The following is a 16,025-nucleotide window of genomic DNA, read 5'->3' as shown; positions in this document are numbered from 1 at the left end:
AACAGTCTTGTCTTTCAGCAGCTTTAAATGAGTCCTTGCTACAGGAAATGCCTGGCAGCTTGTTTTTATTAAAGGTGTCACTGTGTCACAATTGTTGGTTGAGGTATCAGATCATCAGCAACCACACGAAGTATAATTGGGTCACTGCGCTGGAGATATAAAGGGAAGAAGGTTTTTCACTTTAATGCTTGGATGCTTTTCATCCAAAACCTTTCATGGACAAAGGCGCTAATCATGTAATGAACAGAGCTCATTTTTTTGGAGCAGCTGTTTTTCTATGCGTTTGTCAGCTCCTCTAATTTAATGGTGTGAGATAACAGCTCCAATTTTAGTTTAAAAAAAAAAAAAAGAAGAAAACCTCTAAGCCGGTCCTGCTCTGCATGACCGCCCACACATAATTGTTTGGGAAAAAGTAACACATTCCATTTGTAAAACACTTGTTGCCTTCGTTATGCTTATTAAACATTGCACTGAACTATTTATGAATGCAAATAAGATTCTGTTAATAATTAAGTCTGATTGGATGTGGTAACGCTAATTGTCTTTTCACAGCTGGAGGTAGCAGTGGTGGAAAATTCATCGACTTATAAGCAGGAGCTGGACAAAGTCGTTTTGCAGTTGTAATCATCAGAAACTGTAATTAGTGATACAAACAAAAGGCTTATCTAAAGCCAGCGATCTATTCTAGTGATGATTCGTTCTGCTCTTTCCTGTGTGTGAGATACAGAAGATGAAGTGAAATGAAAGACATGGACCTCAGGCTGTATTTAAATGCTGTGTCCTCTTTCCCTTTATTTCTAGGAATAGTATCAGTCTTCATAAACAAACTCCATTCGTGATACATGTTGAAGTATCAAAACGGTTTTTATTGTGGATTCAGAATTTACCATGAACCGTGTGTCATGCAACAATTACCCAGTTGTTCTGCTGTAAGTAAGATAATAGATCACAGTTACACAGAATCTTGATGCTCCTCACAAAGAATCATTCAGTGTAGAAAAGTAACGAAGCTGAGGAGGTGAGTCCGAATGGAAACGGCTGCAGTGTAACAGTAAATGTGAGTGAGTGAGGTTTTTAAAAGCAGACGGTGTTCACTCTCGTCCTCCAACATGGCGGCGTTCCCCAGTCCAAATCCTTTTGGGCCGAAGTTTTTGGCGTAGCAAACTGAGGAGACGTTCAGAAAACAATACTGAGTTAATGATACACAGCATGTTCTTGGATTTTCTAATTGTGTGTGTGTGTGTGTGTGTGTGTGTGTGTGTGTGTGTGTGTGTGTGTGTGTGTGTGTGTGTGTGTGTGTGTGTGTGTGTGTGTGTGTGTGTGTGTGTGTGTGTGTGTGTGTGTACCTTTACAGTACAGCTCTCCATCCTTGTCTGTCACTGTGGTCGACTCCAGGCTTTTACCACACAGAGCACAGCGGAAACAGGTTTTATGCCAGGGCTACACACACACACACACACACACACATTAATAATAGCTAACATAAATAAAAGCTAAGGTAAAATATTAGCCCTGGTGGCTGCAAAGTTCACTACATAACATTACAGAAGTGTTAACACAGTCAAACGGAAATCTGACTGATGAAATTAACTTGTGTGGTTTGGCCCTGTGTGTCAAAGTTCAGTCAGGTTGAAGGAGGCGGGTCAGTTCACCGCAGGAAGCAGATATATACCAGCGGATTTCAGTCTGACTGTGCCTTTAATTGTACAATCACACTGAATTTCTGTTCAAGGAAACTTCCACACACTTGGCCTTGAAAACATAATAAATCACGTGTCTGATGGTGTGATTATGTGTCAAAAATGGTGAAGAAACAAACCAGAATAATAACTTCTACATTTGTAAACACAGTGCAGCAGTGTTTCTGTTTGAGAACTGAGCCCAAAGAAAACACAAAGAGCTACGAGGTCTGAATTACAATGATTGTCGGTCTGCTGGGGCAACAGGAAAGCGAGCGGTGCCAACTTTAAACTAGAGATTTTAGAGTATTTAGAAATGTGTGGGAATTTAACAAAACAGTATTAATAAAAGCAACAAATGCCGAACTAAAAACGCCCATGTTCCTCACCTTTCCTGCTCCCATCACCTTCTCCGCAGCGTAGACGGCTTTGGAGCAGCGAGGGCAGCGATCTGACCCTCCGAACTTCTGGGAAGATTTGTTTGGATTTGAGTTTGTTGCAGAAGGACTTGGTTTAGAGCTAGAGAAGAGAAAAAAAAAGATTAGAAAGACTTTCCCTTCAAGCTGTGTTCAGGAGGGAACCTTCATGATACAGGAGACCAGCACACTTTCAATATTAAAGGCTGAGTTCACCCAAATCACCAAAGACTGAAGGGCAATGAGAAAAGTGTTTCAGCAGAAACGTCCCAGATGGATATCACAGCCTCCTAACGACCAAATGACTTAATCCCACTGACGATAATTGATAAAGATGTTCCTTGTGATTTGGGTGAATTTACCCTTTAATGGAAGCCCAACATACATTATTATTCTTACTCATGAGCCTGCAGGTGTGCGTTCTGTCCAGGAGGATCGGAGCTCAGAGCTCCAGCTCCTTGCCCGTATCCGTAGCCTTTAGGCCCATATTTCTTGCCGTAGCAGGACTTGCAGTAAATCTCAGACTCGTGTGCTGCGACTGTGGTGCTGTCAAGCCCCTTTCTGCAGCTCACTGTGTGAAAGACACACAAATAATACACACTTGAACCCATTATTGTTTGGCTATATTTGGCCGGGTGAAAGGCTTTGCCCAGTGGTCCGAGGAGTGTCACGGTGGAGTAATGGAGGTTAAATAAAGCTCCCATCTCAGTAGTTTTATCAGTCAGCGGTGGCATTACACATAGTCAGATGTCTTGTGTTTCTATTTGTGGGACGAGTGAAGAGTGTGAGGGGAATGTTGGAGAAAAGATGAACACTTAGCAGCTGGATGAGCTTATCGCAGAGACCTTTCAGAGCTCCCGCTGGAACAATCCAGCAGTCAGCAGCGTTGGTGTTTGTGCAGAGAGCGGTAAACCTGTTGGAGGTGTCCACTGTCTGAGTCCCTGATTTAGAGAGCTGCAGCTGCAAGGTCTGGTATTGGCCTAAGAGCTTTGGCTGTATCACAACAGGCCGACCACAACTGAAATTCAGACCACGATCTCTGGCCAAAACAGAAGAAGAGGAGGGGAAACTCCACTGGGCTGTCAGACCCAGAGAGCAGCTATTCAACTACTAAAACATGAGAGAAAGGTTGAAAGGGTGAAATGTGAGTGACTGCTGACAGAAGGTGGTCAGCCTAGGCTAAAGTGTAAAAAAAAGAAAAGAAGGGGAGCAGCAGGAGGATGAAGAGTAAAAGATGTTATGATGGAAAAGAAGAAACCAGGCCTGGTCGACAACAGGGCAGTCTATAAGAGAGAATGAGGAAAGGGCACAGAGGTGTTAAATCGCTCTGCATGGCAGAACTGTGAGGTTCTGCTGGTCCACCATGACACTCTCTCTCTCTCTCTCTCTCTCTCTCTCTCTCTCTCTCTCTCTCTCTCTCTCTCTCTCTCCCTCTCTCTCCCTCTCTTTCTCTCTCTCTGATGGAGGAAGAACCGGTCTGCTCACTGCAGATGAAACAGATCTTGTGGAAGCTCCGGCCGTTGCACTGGATCTCCTCGGCGTGGTACACCGTCTTCTCACAGGCTGCACACTTGGCACCCCCTCCCCAGTTTGGCATCTTAGAGGAACCAAAAATAAATAATATTAACATAGAACTGCAACTAATGACAAGCTTCATTTGAATCAATCTGTTGATTTCTGACTTTGTTCGTCAGATTTCTTCTTCAACATCCTTTATCTCCTGAGTGAAACAAACTCTTCCGCCGGGTTCCTCAGGGTTTCCTTCCTCAGTTTTGATGGTCTTCGTCTGACTTTGACTCATCATATTTGACTCTAATGCCCCCCACATATTCCAGCTTCACTAAAAGCCTTCTGGTTTTCAGTTTGACATTCCAGTTCCCGCTCATATCAGAAGCTGCCCATCACCTCACAGGACTGGTATGTGATATTCCAGTAACAGAGGCTTTACAATGACACCAGACGGACAAAAGCCGCGCTGCCTGACAGTAAAACACCACTGGAAAGTTTGGAATTTTCTTGAGACGAATCAGACATCTCACATTGAAACTGATTCCTGACGTCTATGTTCATGTCAAAAAGAAAAAAAAAAAAAAAAAAATAATAATAATAATAGTAATTCCACCAATAAAAACTAAAATAATCATTAATAAACCACATTACCTCTGTGTTGTAATATACCACTCAACTACGAACAGGAAACTTTAATACAATTCAAAGGAGTTCTTACCTTTAATCCAGTCTGTATTCTTCGGTCCTTGCGTGGTAGTGAACACCCCAGGGTGGCTTATATACCGTCCATCTCGCCATCACCACCGTCCGCCGGTGACACGACAATGAAACTATCCTCCTAAAATAACTCGTGACAGAGCAGAGCCCTCTGACCCTTCATCACAGCCCCGCAAACATTTGTTCTGGACTCACGGACAGACACAGGAAACTAAACTCTGACAGCTGCAAACAGGGAGGCAGCGACATGGTGTGTTGTAGCATTACATTTATAAATGATGGGGACTCAAAGCATGTAAATGACAAATGCACACATGAATATGAACACATGGTTGATGCTCATTATCTGCCGGAAAACAAAATGCTTGATTGGGTAAAAAAAAAATGCTGAGAATTTATCTAGAGGTTTGGCCTGATGGAGGCCATGTTGTTTACTTTAATATAAAGTAATTTATCATCTGTATTGTTTGTTTTTAAAGACATATCATGTCATGTTGAAATCATATTGAACAGAAATTTAACTTGTGCACTTAATCTTAACTGGGAAAAACAGGCCAAAGATATAAATTGCCTGTAGTTCTGATTTGTTGAAACAGGATAAATAAAGTGAAACAAAATGGGAATTCATTCTGATTATCAGGCAAGTAAAAACTGCCTCTTGGTTGGAAAGTTCAGGACTGGAGCTTCAAATAAATGTCACATATAAAAGGACCAAATTTACATTTATCAATAAAGAAAGTAATATATAAATATCAATTAGAAATACTGTATTAAATATGATGATGAGCTATAAAATGTAAATATTGTCTTAAAGAATTGCAAAAATGAAAATGTCAACAAACGAAAAAGCCTGCAAAGCATCTTTGGTAAACTAATGCATTTAAAACTTTATACTAATACTGACAATCCATTCAGCTAATTAAAAGTAAACTGTACAACCTTGTTTATATCTGGTTCGAGGAGTTAATGAACTTCTTCGTTTACATTTGAAGTGTGTATGGGGTAATGGTGTAGGGGAGCTAACAGGTGGAACATTTTCCAGTTTTTCTCATCCTGTGAACATGAGGTGAAAGCTAATATCAGTCCTCTTGCTCAGCTGTGGTTTTAAGTTCAATCTTTTAATTTTCTTTCTTGCATCCATGTTTTGCCTTTTGTTTGGCGCTTTTTCAACCGTCCTTACGCTTAAAAGAGTTGTGACTGGAGATTTAATTCACACTCATTTTTGTGCCTTTTTTCGGTGAAAGTCAATGTGAATCTGTAAGTCAGTGAAAATGAATAGCTTTCAGATTCTTATTTATTACGACCTAAAAGACATAAATGAAATGGGTGAAAGCTCCACATCAACACTTCCAACTGGTGTTCTCAGCTTGTCTCTATGATTTATGAATAAAGTTAGTTTGTTACCATTAATAAAACATGCTGAGTGATGAATATGACTCCAGAGGGTTTATTCATTCAAAGCAGAACTGATGCTGTGACTCCTCAGAGACGCATCCTGGTGTGAACTGTGTTGGACACTCTTTGACAAACATGTGAATATGTTTTTTTGATAGATGTGATTTTAGACATAATCTATAATTAAACTAAAGTATCCTGTGATGAAAGAATAGAACCTCTGACCTGCAGGTGACACTGGATGAAAAGTCATTACAATCCATCCTTTGGAGACCATGACGAATCATTAGCCAATTCACAGAAAATGATAAACATTTTTTTATAATCAATGAATTTTTTCTGTCATTTGTCAAAGAAACATTCTCCGTATTCTGTGTCCTGTTTTTCAGAATGTGAGAATTTGCTGTTTTTCAGTTTTATATCCCTGTATATTGAATATCTTTGGATTTTGGACTGAAAACAAGCAATTTGAAGGTATCACACTTTGGCCAGTGGGAACTTGCCTTTTTGGCTGTTTTCTTAAATTTATTATAATATAAATGATGAATCATAAAATGATCTTATTAACAGATAATTCAAATTGTGGAGAAGTGTCACTGTAGACCGAAGAAAAAACCAAGTATGTTCTTAGAAAAAAAACATAAAAATTTATTTAGCATTTTACATTTAGCAGGACAAAGGAAACAATGGTAATTTCCTTATAAATTAAACTTATCAAAATATCTGATTAGTTTCAGAATGCATCACAAATATTCACATATTCTCAGAAAAATCAAATTTTAAAAGGGTAACAGTTAACATGTACATATGTGCAAAAGGGAACTTATTAGATTTTGCTTAGCGACAAAATGATCAATCAACAAATTTTCCATTCAAACTTTCATTTAAAAACACCCATCTGACTTGGGTGTATTTTTTCTTTATAGTACTGATGTGGCTTTTTACGACTCTTGGTAATTTGAAGAAATAATGGTGTTCACATCAACCACATTAGCAGATAAAACTAAAAAAAACAAAACAAGAAAAGTAAATCTCCTCCATTGGTTTATGTAAATTTAGCCCTAACAGTTTCTACCAGCATCACAAATTAGCCTGACAATAGTGTTCATGAGTACCTGGTGAACTTATATATATATATACATATATATATATATAAAATTTCCCAGTGTCCACTGGGCCACAGCCAAAGTCTGCACGGCAGCTATTTTTAGAACTGGCTGTGATAAGAATGAAGGCAGTGGGGCCGTTGTGAAATGTCCAGAGGTAATGAATAATGTGAAATGCAACAAAAAAAAATCCCACCCACCCACCAACCACACAAACGCAACACCCATACACACATAATGAACACAGACATTAGAGGGTTTCCTTCAGGGCCTTCAGGAGTCCTCGGTGGTGACGTCCAGTTTTCTCTGAGGGATGTAAACAGTTTTGGTGCCTTGGTGTCCGCTGGTGGTTACCACGGTAGCTAGAGGCGAGAGGGGCACTGGTGTGTGGAAGAAGCTGTGCTGGGGGAGCCCGGTCCCTTTGGGGGTGGTCATCAGAGGCTGGACAACAGACAATGTTCAGTTAGTAAGACTGCTGATTTTCCACAGGGGTCTGGTCAAACTAAATAAATAAATAAATAAATCAGCAGTGTTTCTGTTACTCTGGATAATCTACAAACCTCACTGCGGACGGTTTTCATTGGAACTACTTGTCTCGGACAAACAGTTCTCATGAAAACTGCTGACAGCGAGGTCTGACGCAGCCAATACAGATAACACAGAACGGCAGCACTTAAAACTGAAGCTAACTGGCCCTTTAAAAAGGGCCAGTTGAAAAGGTTACAGTGGTTCAAAATGAAATCTGAAGACTCCCTCGCCCACACATGTATTATCGTGTATTAAGTATTTCAACTTGACAACTTGTTCATGTTATCAGGTTGATGTTTAACATGAAGAAGCACTACAGCGTTTTTGTATCTTACTTCTATAAAGTTGTGGCACTTTAAAAACATTACAAAAAACATTAAAACTGCTGCAACGGAGCCTGAGATTTCAGAGCCTCACATGACATTTTACCAGTTTTCACAGTTACTGTTTAAACACAGCAGGGTTTATTTGTACCTGTTGTACGCTGATCAGGGCCAGTGGCTGTGCAGAGACAGACTGCTGCACAGGCACAGGGGAGATAGGTTTGATGAAAACCATGCCTCTCTGCTGCAGAGCCAGCGGCCCTGGCAGCGGGCTGGGCAGGGTGTTGGCGCGCTCTGGTGTCTGCGGGGCAGCGAAGGCATTTCCTGGGCTGGAGCCTGAGATCAGACCCAGGTTCTGCAGGGTGAAGTTGAGGATGGCAGGACTGGGGCTGTGGAGGTGGTGGGCCTGCTGGGCAATGCACGGAGAGTCAGCAGCAGCAGCAGCAGGTCTGTGACGGCGAAGGCTGGTGGGCGTAATCTCCAGTGCCGGGGCAGGTCTGGAGCCTGTTGACGACAGAAGAAGAAAAGTCCAGTCTCTTTTCTTGATGGGGTTGTTCATGTGTTTAGACTCTTACTCTAAGCTACAGTTATAGTAATACAACAATTTTGATTGAGGTGTGAGGATTTGGTATTTTTCAGCTTTTTTAATCTTTGTAAATTTAATATCTTTGGGGTCTGGACCTCAAATCAACATTTTATCCCATATTTACCTGCAGTTGGAGTTTGGTAGATGCTGTAAGTGGGAGTCGAGGCCTTGTTGCTTTCTCCACCTGAACCTTGAGTTTCCTTGTAACTGATGAGGGACTGCTGGGAGATGGGGATCAGATATCCGGCCGGTACTAAAGTCTGGATGGGCAGAGAAATAAACGTCACACATACTGCTCAAAAACCAAAGGTTGTCAAAAGCCTTCCTGCTGTTAATCAACGCTCAGACAGCAACGGGTTTGTGCATTCACCTCAGTGTGGAGATGTCCGGGTGTAATGGGTATGGCCCTGACTGGCGTTAATCCCGCCTCACTGTCCGAGTTAACCATCTTCTCCTCTTTGTCCAGGAAGGTCTCCAGGCTCTGCTCTAGCGTCTGATTGGCTACAGCTCCACCAGGGGTGTTGACAAACTCCGGGTCTAGGTGGAGGGCGCGAGGCGAAGGCCGGCTGGAGAGCTGATTGCCGCGCCGGGCCTTCAGCCGGGCCTGCAGGATCTCACACAGCTTTGGAGACGTGTCCTACAACAGAAGGTTTGAAATACTGTACGTCAGAGACAAGGAGCTACATTAACGACGTTTATTATTAACTTGCATATTACTGATGAAAAAGGTTTTGTTGTAGAGGAATTAGCCGCTTGCTTTTTGGTAGAATTTACATAAACTGATTCAATCCATCTGAAACCAGTTTTAATTGAACAAGTTCTTATGCATTATTCTGCAGTGTTTCTGGCTCTTCTCTACTTTATCTCCAATCCTCTTTGGCTCCTTAAAAAAAAGCTAAATGTCTGCTTATGTTTTCCTCTCTGGTTTTTAACACGGGTTGTGATGCGTTTCTGGACGTGAAGTCCCAGAATGCCTTTTGTGTTGCCCTGTGGTGGGTTTCAAACTTACAGATTTTAGAGCCAACAAAGTGAGCGATTTAATGCTAATCACGGTAAAAGAAAACTATTATGATCCTTCAATTGTTCAGCATCGATGCAAAAGTCTGGCTCTAGACAAAAACATTTGTCTTTAGGTATCAAACTGAACTCTCACATGGCTGTAAATGTCTGAAAGTGATATATCAGTTTCCTGCAAGAGTAAAACCCAAACTGTAATAATGTTTTATTTAAGAACAACTTTCCTTTTATCAACCCAAATGTTGTTGATGTAAAGGTTGAAATAGCATGTATTTTTTTTTACCTTAAAGTTGGGGTCGGTCCTCTTGGCTTTGGAGGGGCTGCTCTCTGCGGCTGAATCTGAACGCAGCCGTTTGAGTTTCAAGGGGCTGTCGTCTGTCGCCTTGGAGACCGGCTGGCTCTTAGCTACAGACTGGCCCGTCGGGCTCTGCCCTGTCTTATCTTCAAAGGTCATAGAGCGCACGGCCAGGCTGGTTGGCTGCGGCTTGGCCAGAGGGTTCGGCCTGAGGGAAGAAGGGTGCAAGTACACGGCGTAGGAGCCGTTCCCCCGCTGCTGAGGTAACAGGACAGGGATGAGGGGGGAACACTGTGCAGGGATGTAAGCGATGGAGCCCGCGGGCTGGGCTGCCAGTGGGGTGTGTGGGGTGAGGTGGACAGTAGTGTTGACTCCAGGCTCCTGGGTTGGAGTTTGTAACCGTGCCTGAGGCGGTTCCATTGAATTAGAGGAAACTGGCTGTAGCCTCGCAGCAGCCACGTCCGCCTCGGCAGCAGCAGGTTTTGGTTCTTCAGCTCTAGTTCTGGAACAGAAGCAGGACTCTCGTTTAACAATCCATAGATCTACAACGACACTGGTGTAAAATCTACGGCAGGGAAAACAGTCGCATGACAAACAACAAGCGGCGTAAAAAATAACTTCAGAGAAGAGTAACATTAACATTGCATAACAACCGAATAAGGTTATGGTTCCCTTATGCGACACTTAAATTCTCTTAGCAGACTGGGTTAAATGATGTTTGAACATAAGGAACAAACAGTTCAGGCTGAATAAACAGAACCGAACTTACACAGACTCCTGGTCGAGCTTGATCTTACAAATGGCGGCGAGCTGGGCCATTTTGTTTGGGAAGTCTGTGTTTGATGAATCACCTGAAGATAAAAGAGGAAAAGATTGGATGTATGAGTCGTCACACCACAATAGCAACCTTGCCTGAAGAAACATGTCCTCTACTCACTGAGGGCGCTCTTCATGGGACTGCTGGGGGCCGAGTTGATCTTGCGTCGGTCCTCCTGAATGCTCTTCGCCAGCTTTATGAGGGAGGGGTGCCGGGTGAAACTGCGTTTAGCCCCCGGTGTTGAAAAGAGGTTTTTGGCACAGTTGTCTACAGTGGCACGTGACTGCAGTACACTTTTTTTCTTGGGTGGGCATTCGGAAGTGGATTTCTCCAAGTCTGAAACACAAGTTTAATGTTTAATCTGTGAAACTAGGGGGTAATAATTCTACATATCGCAGGCAGCACCGGCTATCACAACTCAAAGTCCTGAAATATATTTCAGCTTATACAGTTGTTTGTACATAAAAGAAGTCTGGCGATACCTTTGACTTGTGGGAACTCTTCAAGGCCGACCCATTCAAAGGCCGGTTTCCTCCCCCTCTCTTCTGTCACGTGGACTTTCTCGATGAGCTTCAGGCTCCGCAGCACGTTCGCTATATCATAGAGCCGGCGCACTTTGGCTACAAACACACAAGCAAACAGCAAGATTATCTAACTGCCAACAGACAGATGCAACATATTCCGCCAATAAATAAATAAATAAGTGTATAAATAATTAATCACACATGCCACAGCAACTGCATACAAAATTTGTGCATCCATTGGTACAGTGTTGAAGTATTTCTATTCATTGATTGATGCATTTTCCCCAGCTCTTTCAAAATGCATGCTCACGGTCTAAATAACCTTAAATCAGGTATGATCAGCATGGGAAGCTGCAACTGTGCATGTACATGTAATAACACTGAATTTAAATAGCTTTACACTGTAGAAACACATTTGGATACTTTATTGACAGATGTAATGTCTTGGATTTCAGCTTTGACAAACTTTATACCATCTGTACATTTCTGTTAAAACCACATGTAATGGTCTTCTCTGTCGTTATTCGTGCAAGCAGAAGACAAAAAACACAGGACATCTGGAATGTGCTTGTAGTGAAAGAAATGGCTTTTCTCAAAGATGAGATCTAAAAAATCATGCACCAGCACCATTTTACTTAAACCCTGCAATAATACTGAGGAGCATACTTTATATGGCGGGCTCTGTACTCACTCTTGAACTTGTTCTTGTCTTGATCTGCACCCTGGTCCTCCCCGATCAGGATCTTTGCAGCCACGTCCAGACTGACCACGCGAGGATTCGACACCAGAAAGAGCATGACGAACTTCTGGCTCATCACCCGCAGAGATTTGTCCTTCCGACTGTTCACAGAGGCTGGACAGGACAAACAGCAAGTCAGTTAGTATTAATATGAATTACTAATCTTGTCCTTTTCTCTTAAATATTTAATTTCATGAAGCACTTTTTATTCCATAGACTCTCACGGGATTATAAGGGGTTGTTTCATGAAATCTGGAAGCATATATTATAACATGAAGCATGTGGATTAAACATCAATTTCAGGGTGGCACTGCAATTGAATAATATTTAAAAGGGCCTAAAAGCTTCTCACCCGCTTTGAACTCTACTCCTGGGAGCTCCACGAAGAAGAGCTCCTTCTGTCCCTGCTCCCCGCTCTCCAACTCCACCACCTCCTCGTTCTCCTTCTCTTCGCCGTCAAAATCGAACTCCCTGTCCAGGAGGCGCTGCCGGATCTGCTGCATCTGCTGACCGTACCGGTGCTCCTCGCCCACCTGCTTCAAAATAGCCAGAGTCTGAGCCAGCTTGGAGCGGCCGTGCCACGTGTAGCGGTTCTTCGCTGAGCGGCTGACCATGTGCAGGCTCTCCAGCACGTTCATGATGTCGTAGATGCGCCGGCGCTCCACATCTGTGCAGAGGAAAGGGAAAAAACACATCATAGCATCTTAATGAATGAGCCAGTACTGCGATTATTAAAAGAGACTGTTTACAGGAAACTACAGTCAGTTTATCTGGTATAAATGTGTTAATTTACCACAAACACTCATATGTGTGTTTATGAGAACACAGCAGACATCTGAGCACTGGTGGAGAGGCCTCTGGTACATATCACAGTATCATGACCGTGAGGTGATATACACTATTTTATCTGTATTGTCTTAACTACCATACAAGTGTTACATAAACATGATGACAATTACAATTAAACAACATGTATGATAAAACATTTTGTTGTCATTTTTACAACAATTTTTACATTACATTTTGTCAATTTTCAATTGTCAATTTTGTCAGACACTTTTATTTGTAAAAAAAAAAAAAAACAAACATTTTCTGGTTAGCAGTTTTTGAAATGTGAGTATTTGCTTGACTCTCTGGTGTCCGCAAATGGAAACACAATTTACAGATTAGACAGTTATGAAAGTAACAGCTAGCTGCTGCCCTCATATCTGACAGACTGATCTTGATGGATGGATATTGTGTAACTGTTTTAGTTAAACAGTTTAAAAGTGATATAGGAGACATACTGAGCTCAGTGGCCACATCATCCAGGCAGATGTCGTTGTTGAGGGTGGGGTTTGGGTAATCTGGGTAGCGGGCGAGGAACTTGTGACAGAGCAAACCCAGACTCTTTTCTTTCCTGCTGATCATTTTCTCTGACTCTTCTCCATTTTCAGTGTCCTACAGAAAGATAACAGAGAGCCGCAGTTAAGAGCAATATTCTTCTGAACACCTGGATTTATCAGAAAATATCAATCATATGTTGTATGCATATAGAATATTTTTTAATACCTGTATAGAGTCAAGACCGTCCCGCCCGTCATTGTCCATGCACAGCTCCTTCTCTCGGTTCCTGATGTCAGGACTAGCAGCACTGATGAGCATTTTAAGGTTTGAGGTCGGCGTCCAGGGATCAACAGAACCTACTTCCCTTCCTTTTTTAGGCGTAGTAAGTGGACCCATGGTTAGCTGCTTCTCCACTGACACTGCACACGTGCCAAATACTTTCTTTGGGGTCTTTACAGGAACCAGGGGTGCTACAAAGCTATCATCCTAGTCAGCAAAAGGGGAAAACAAAAACAAAAAAATATGAATGACTATGATACAAGCCCACTAATTTCTACTGAGGTATTTCTCATAGAAAACAAGTGAACAAATTATATCGAAGAAATATGTGGATTCCTCTGAACTTACTGACCTTTGAGTGAGATTTCTGGCTCAGGTTTTGAGATTCAAGCGCTGTACCTGACATTTTCCACCTTGGCATAAGAATTTAATAATGGAGTATATTAGCTGCTGTTACCTGGCCATTAATACAGTGATAGATTCATCTTAGGGATGATATCAAACAATTCTCAAAATCTTCTTTTTTCTTTTTTAATTATAATTTTCTCCTGTTACAGTTTAGGTCTGGATTACCATCTGAAAATGAATATCTTCCATTTTATGGTCCCGATTTTCAATAGGGACTTCATTAAGAGCCCATTTGTTGTAAAGCTTGTGTTAATAATTGAAAATAAGGAAACTGCCTTGTATAGTGACGGTCAATGAGGCCCAACAATTTTTTGCTCATAAGATCAAGGCCAAAATCAGCTATCAACTTATACTAGCTAACATTTGTTCCACCTAACAAACTTTAAACATGCTGAATTATTCTAGCTTGCCTGCAGTATTAATCAACATCATTAATTAAAGTGATTTTAAGTTAATAAAGACAGCTCGTTAATTATTATATTACACAGTATATAATTTCGGAGAGCCTTACCGCTTTTTTAGCGCAATATATTTGTCGGGTACCAACATTTTCAGATCACCGTGACAACAGTGAGTTCAATAATATACCGATCGTCAAATTAGTTTATCCCCGGTCTTTACCGGATGGTAATATTGATCAAAAAAATCAGTTTAAATCTAATCAAAACACCAGCTAGATATTGGCGGTAACTGACGTACGTTCCGTCGAATCCTCGGGCCCAACGGACGCAGTGGTGCCGCCCTTTTTGTGTGAAGCAGCCAATGGGAGCGCGGCGCGAGCCAGCGTAGAGGAAGTGAAGGTTGTCCCGCGCAGGTAAACTGTTTTTGAAATCCTTGGCGCGGAACGTCTGTACCGTACCAGCGGAGGCCTGCTTTAAACTTAGATACGTATTGTGGCAAATTCCGAATCAGCACTAACGTTACAAGGACAACGTCGCTGTGTGTTTAAGAGGAATATGTTTAGTCGCGGTTAACGGTTTAACGTTTGTTGTCACGTAGCCAGCTACGAGCGCCCGCCGCCCGATAAGGTTTAGAACTAACATTAACTCACGTAACGAAACACGGAAAAACCGGATAATCCTGAAACTTCTCACATGGCAGCGGTTTCAAGTTAAAACGTTGAAGAAACAATAAGCACTTTAGCTGAAGTTACACGGCCTGCATGGAAATCAGTTTACCGGGGCGAAGCAGTAACCCAGGGACACCGAAACAGCTGTAGTTGAACGAAACGCTCTGATTTTATTCTTTTAAGCCAAGACAAATTCACAAACATGCGTAGACTTACCCAAATCCACGAAATAAGCCTTGTTCAGTGGTATTGTCCCATCTTCACGATAATGTGCCTTGAGTTCCAGCCTGCAGAAGTGGATTTTTTTTTTTTAAACACAAGAGCACTTTTCCGCGTATGAAGCAGCAGTAGAAACGTATAAACCCAAAGTGAAATAGTAGAAAATGTGCACGGGTCTTGGATTTCTTTTTCCCCGCTACTTGTAAACAGTGGCCTCCGTCTTGGTCAACTTTACTATAGTGGAGAGAAGTTTGCCCAGTTGTGTGGGTGACCACTAGCATTTGGCCCGCCCAGTATAAGCATGTTGCTCACGTCAGCCCAACACCAACCTCCACTTCCTCCATGTAGGGATGTAGGCGGGCCCAGACCAGGCGCACGTAGTCCTACCACAGTCTGTGTAGTCCATTAAGTGTTCAGGTCCTATACTTAGAGGAGAGGTTCACAATCTTTCAAGTCTGCCTTAAAACAATACTCAGGTGCCTATATGAATATTAAAACAGGCCATTAAAAACTCCTTATTTACTTTCAATGTAAGTTATAGAGGGCAAAATCCCCAGCGTTCCTTCTCAATTGTGTATTTAAAAGTTTATCTGAATCTAACATGAGGCTTCAACCTTCCAGATTAATCAAATCAAATGCATATCTTCCAAATTTTGCAGCCTTTTTAATGCAAAATCCCCTCTTTTAGACTGTCCGATGATACACAAATACTGAATTTTTCATTAAAAAAAGGTATTTTTGGAAGATAACAGTGTGGTTTGACTAACTCAGACTGCTTAAACTTTGGATGTGTGCACAAAATGAGGACTGCATCACTTATGTTGAAAATGCATTTTAATACTGTTTTTTAATGGCCAGTATGAATAGGATTGATTACAACAAGCAAAACATCTGAATGTTGTTTTACAGACTTAAATTGTGAACCTATCCTTGAAATAAAAGTATTGTAATGGCACTGCAAATATAGAGAAGGATAAGTCCTACGTTGAAAATTGTACTTAAGAAAAAGCTTGCAATCAAATTATCATGTATAATCAAAGTATAATCATGAAAACATAGGAAGTAGGAAACAT

The 16,025-nt window shown here is 41.7% G+C and overlaps 2 protein-coding genes across 4 annotated transcripts; both read right to left on the bottom strand.

Annotated features, from left to right (window-relative positions):
- Positions 1 to 845: 845 nt before the first annotated feature.
- Positions 846 to 4,456, bottom strand: csrp3 (cysteine and glycine-rich protein 3 (cardiac LIM protein)). The gene is made up of 6 exons (XM_056378227.1): positions 4,323 to 4,456; positions 3,581 to 3,692; positions 2,495 to 2,666; positions 2,069 to 2,198; positions 1,347 to 1,440; positions 846 to 1,164 (listed from the first exon to the last, which is right to left on the bottom strand). Exons 2-6 carry the CDS (start codon positions 3,690 to 3,692, stop codon positions 989 to 991), a joined length of 684 nt encoding a protein of 227 aa, XP_056234202.1. The 5' UTR covers positions 4,323 to 4,456; the 3' UTR covers positions 846 to 988.
- Positions 4,457 to 6,338: 1,882 nt separating this feature from the next.
- e2f8 (E2F transcription factor 8) lies at positions 6,339 to 15,188 on the bottom strand. Of its 3 annotated transcripts, XM_056384749.1 has the most exons (14): positions 14,176 to 14,323; positions 13,609 to 13,669; positions 13,203 to 13,463; positions 12,938 to 13,091; positions 12,004 to 12,318; positions 11,604 to 11,765; positions 10,871 to 11,008; positions 10,509 to 10,724; positions 10,341 to 10,422; positions 9,560 to 10,073; positions 8,630 to 8,896; positions 8,384 to 8,519; positions 7,825 to 8,177; positions 6,339 to 7,263 (listed from the first exon to the last, which is right to left on the bottom strand). In XM_056384749.1, exons 1-14 carry the CDS (start codon positions 14,211 to 14,213, stop codon positions 7,096 to 7,098), a joined length of 2,865 nt encoding a protein of 954 aa, XP_056240724.1. In that variant the 5' UTR covers positions 14,214 to 14,323; the 3' UTR covers positions 6,339 to 7,095. The 3 variants fall into 3 exon arrangements, with proteins under 3 accessions (XP_056240724.1, XP_056240819.1, XP_056240907.1); XM_056384844.1 differs by lacking the exons at positions 13,609 to 13,669; positions 14,176 to 14,323 and adding an exon at positions 14,950 to 15,188; XM_056384932.1 differs by lacking the exon at positions 13,609 to 13,669 and having other exon boundaries at positions 14,176 to 14,257.
- Positions 15,189 to 16,025: the final 837 nt, after the last annotated feature.

The sequence above is a fragment of the Seriola aureovittata genome, chromosome 1, assembly GCF_021018895.1.
Source record: "Seriola aureovittata isolate HTS-2021-v1 ecotype China chromosome 1, ASM2101889v1, whole genome shotgun sequence".
NCBI classification, from domain to species: Eukaryota; Metazoa; Chordata; class Actinopteri; order Carangiformes; family Carangidae; genus Seriola; species Seriola aureovittata.
Note: the sequence above shows the minus strand (reverse complement) of the source record. Positions and strands in the feature narration are given on the sequence as shown.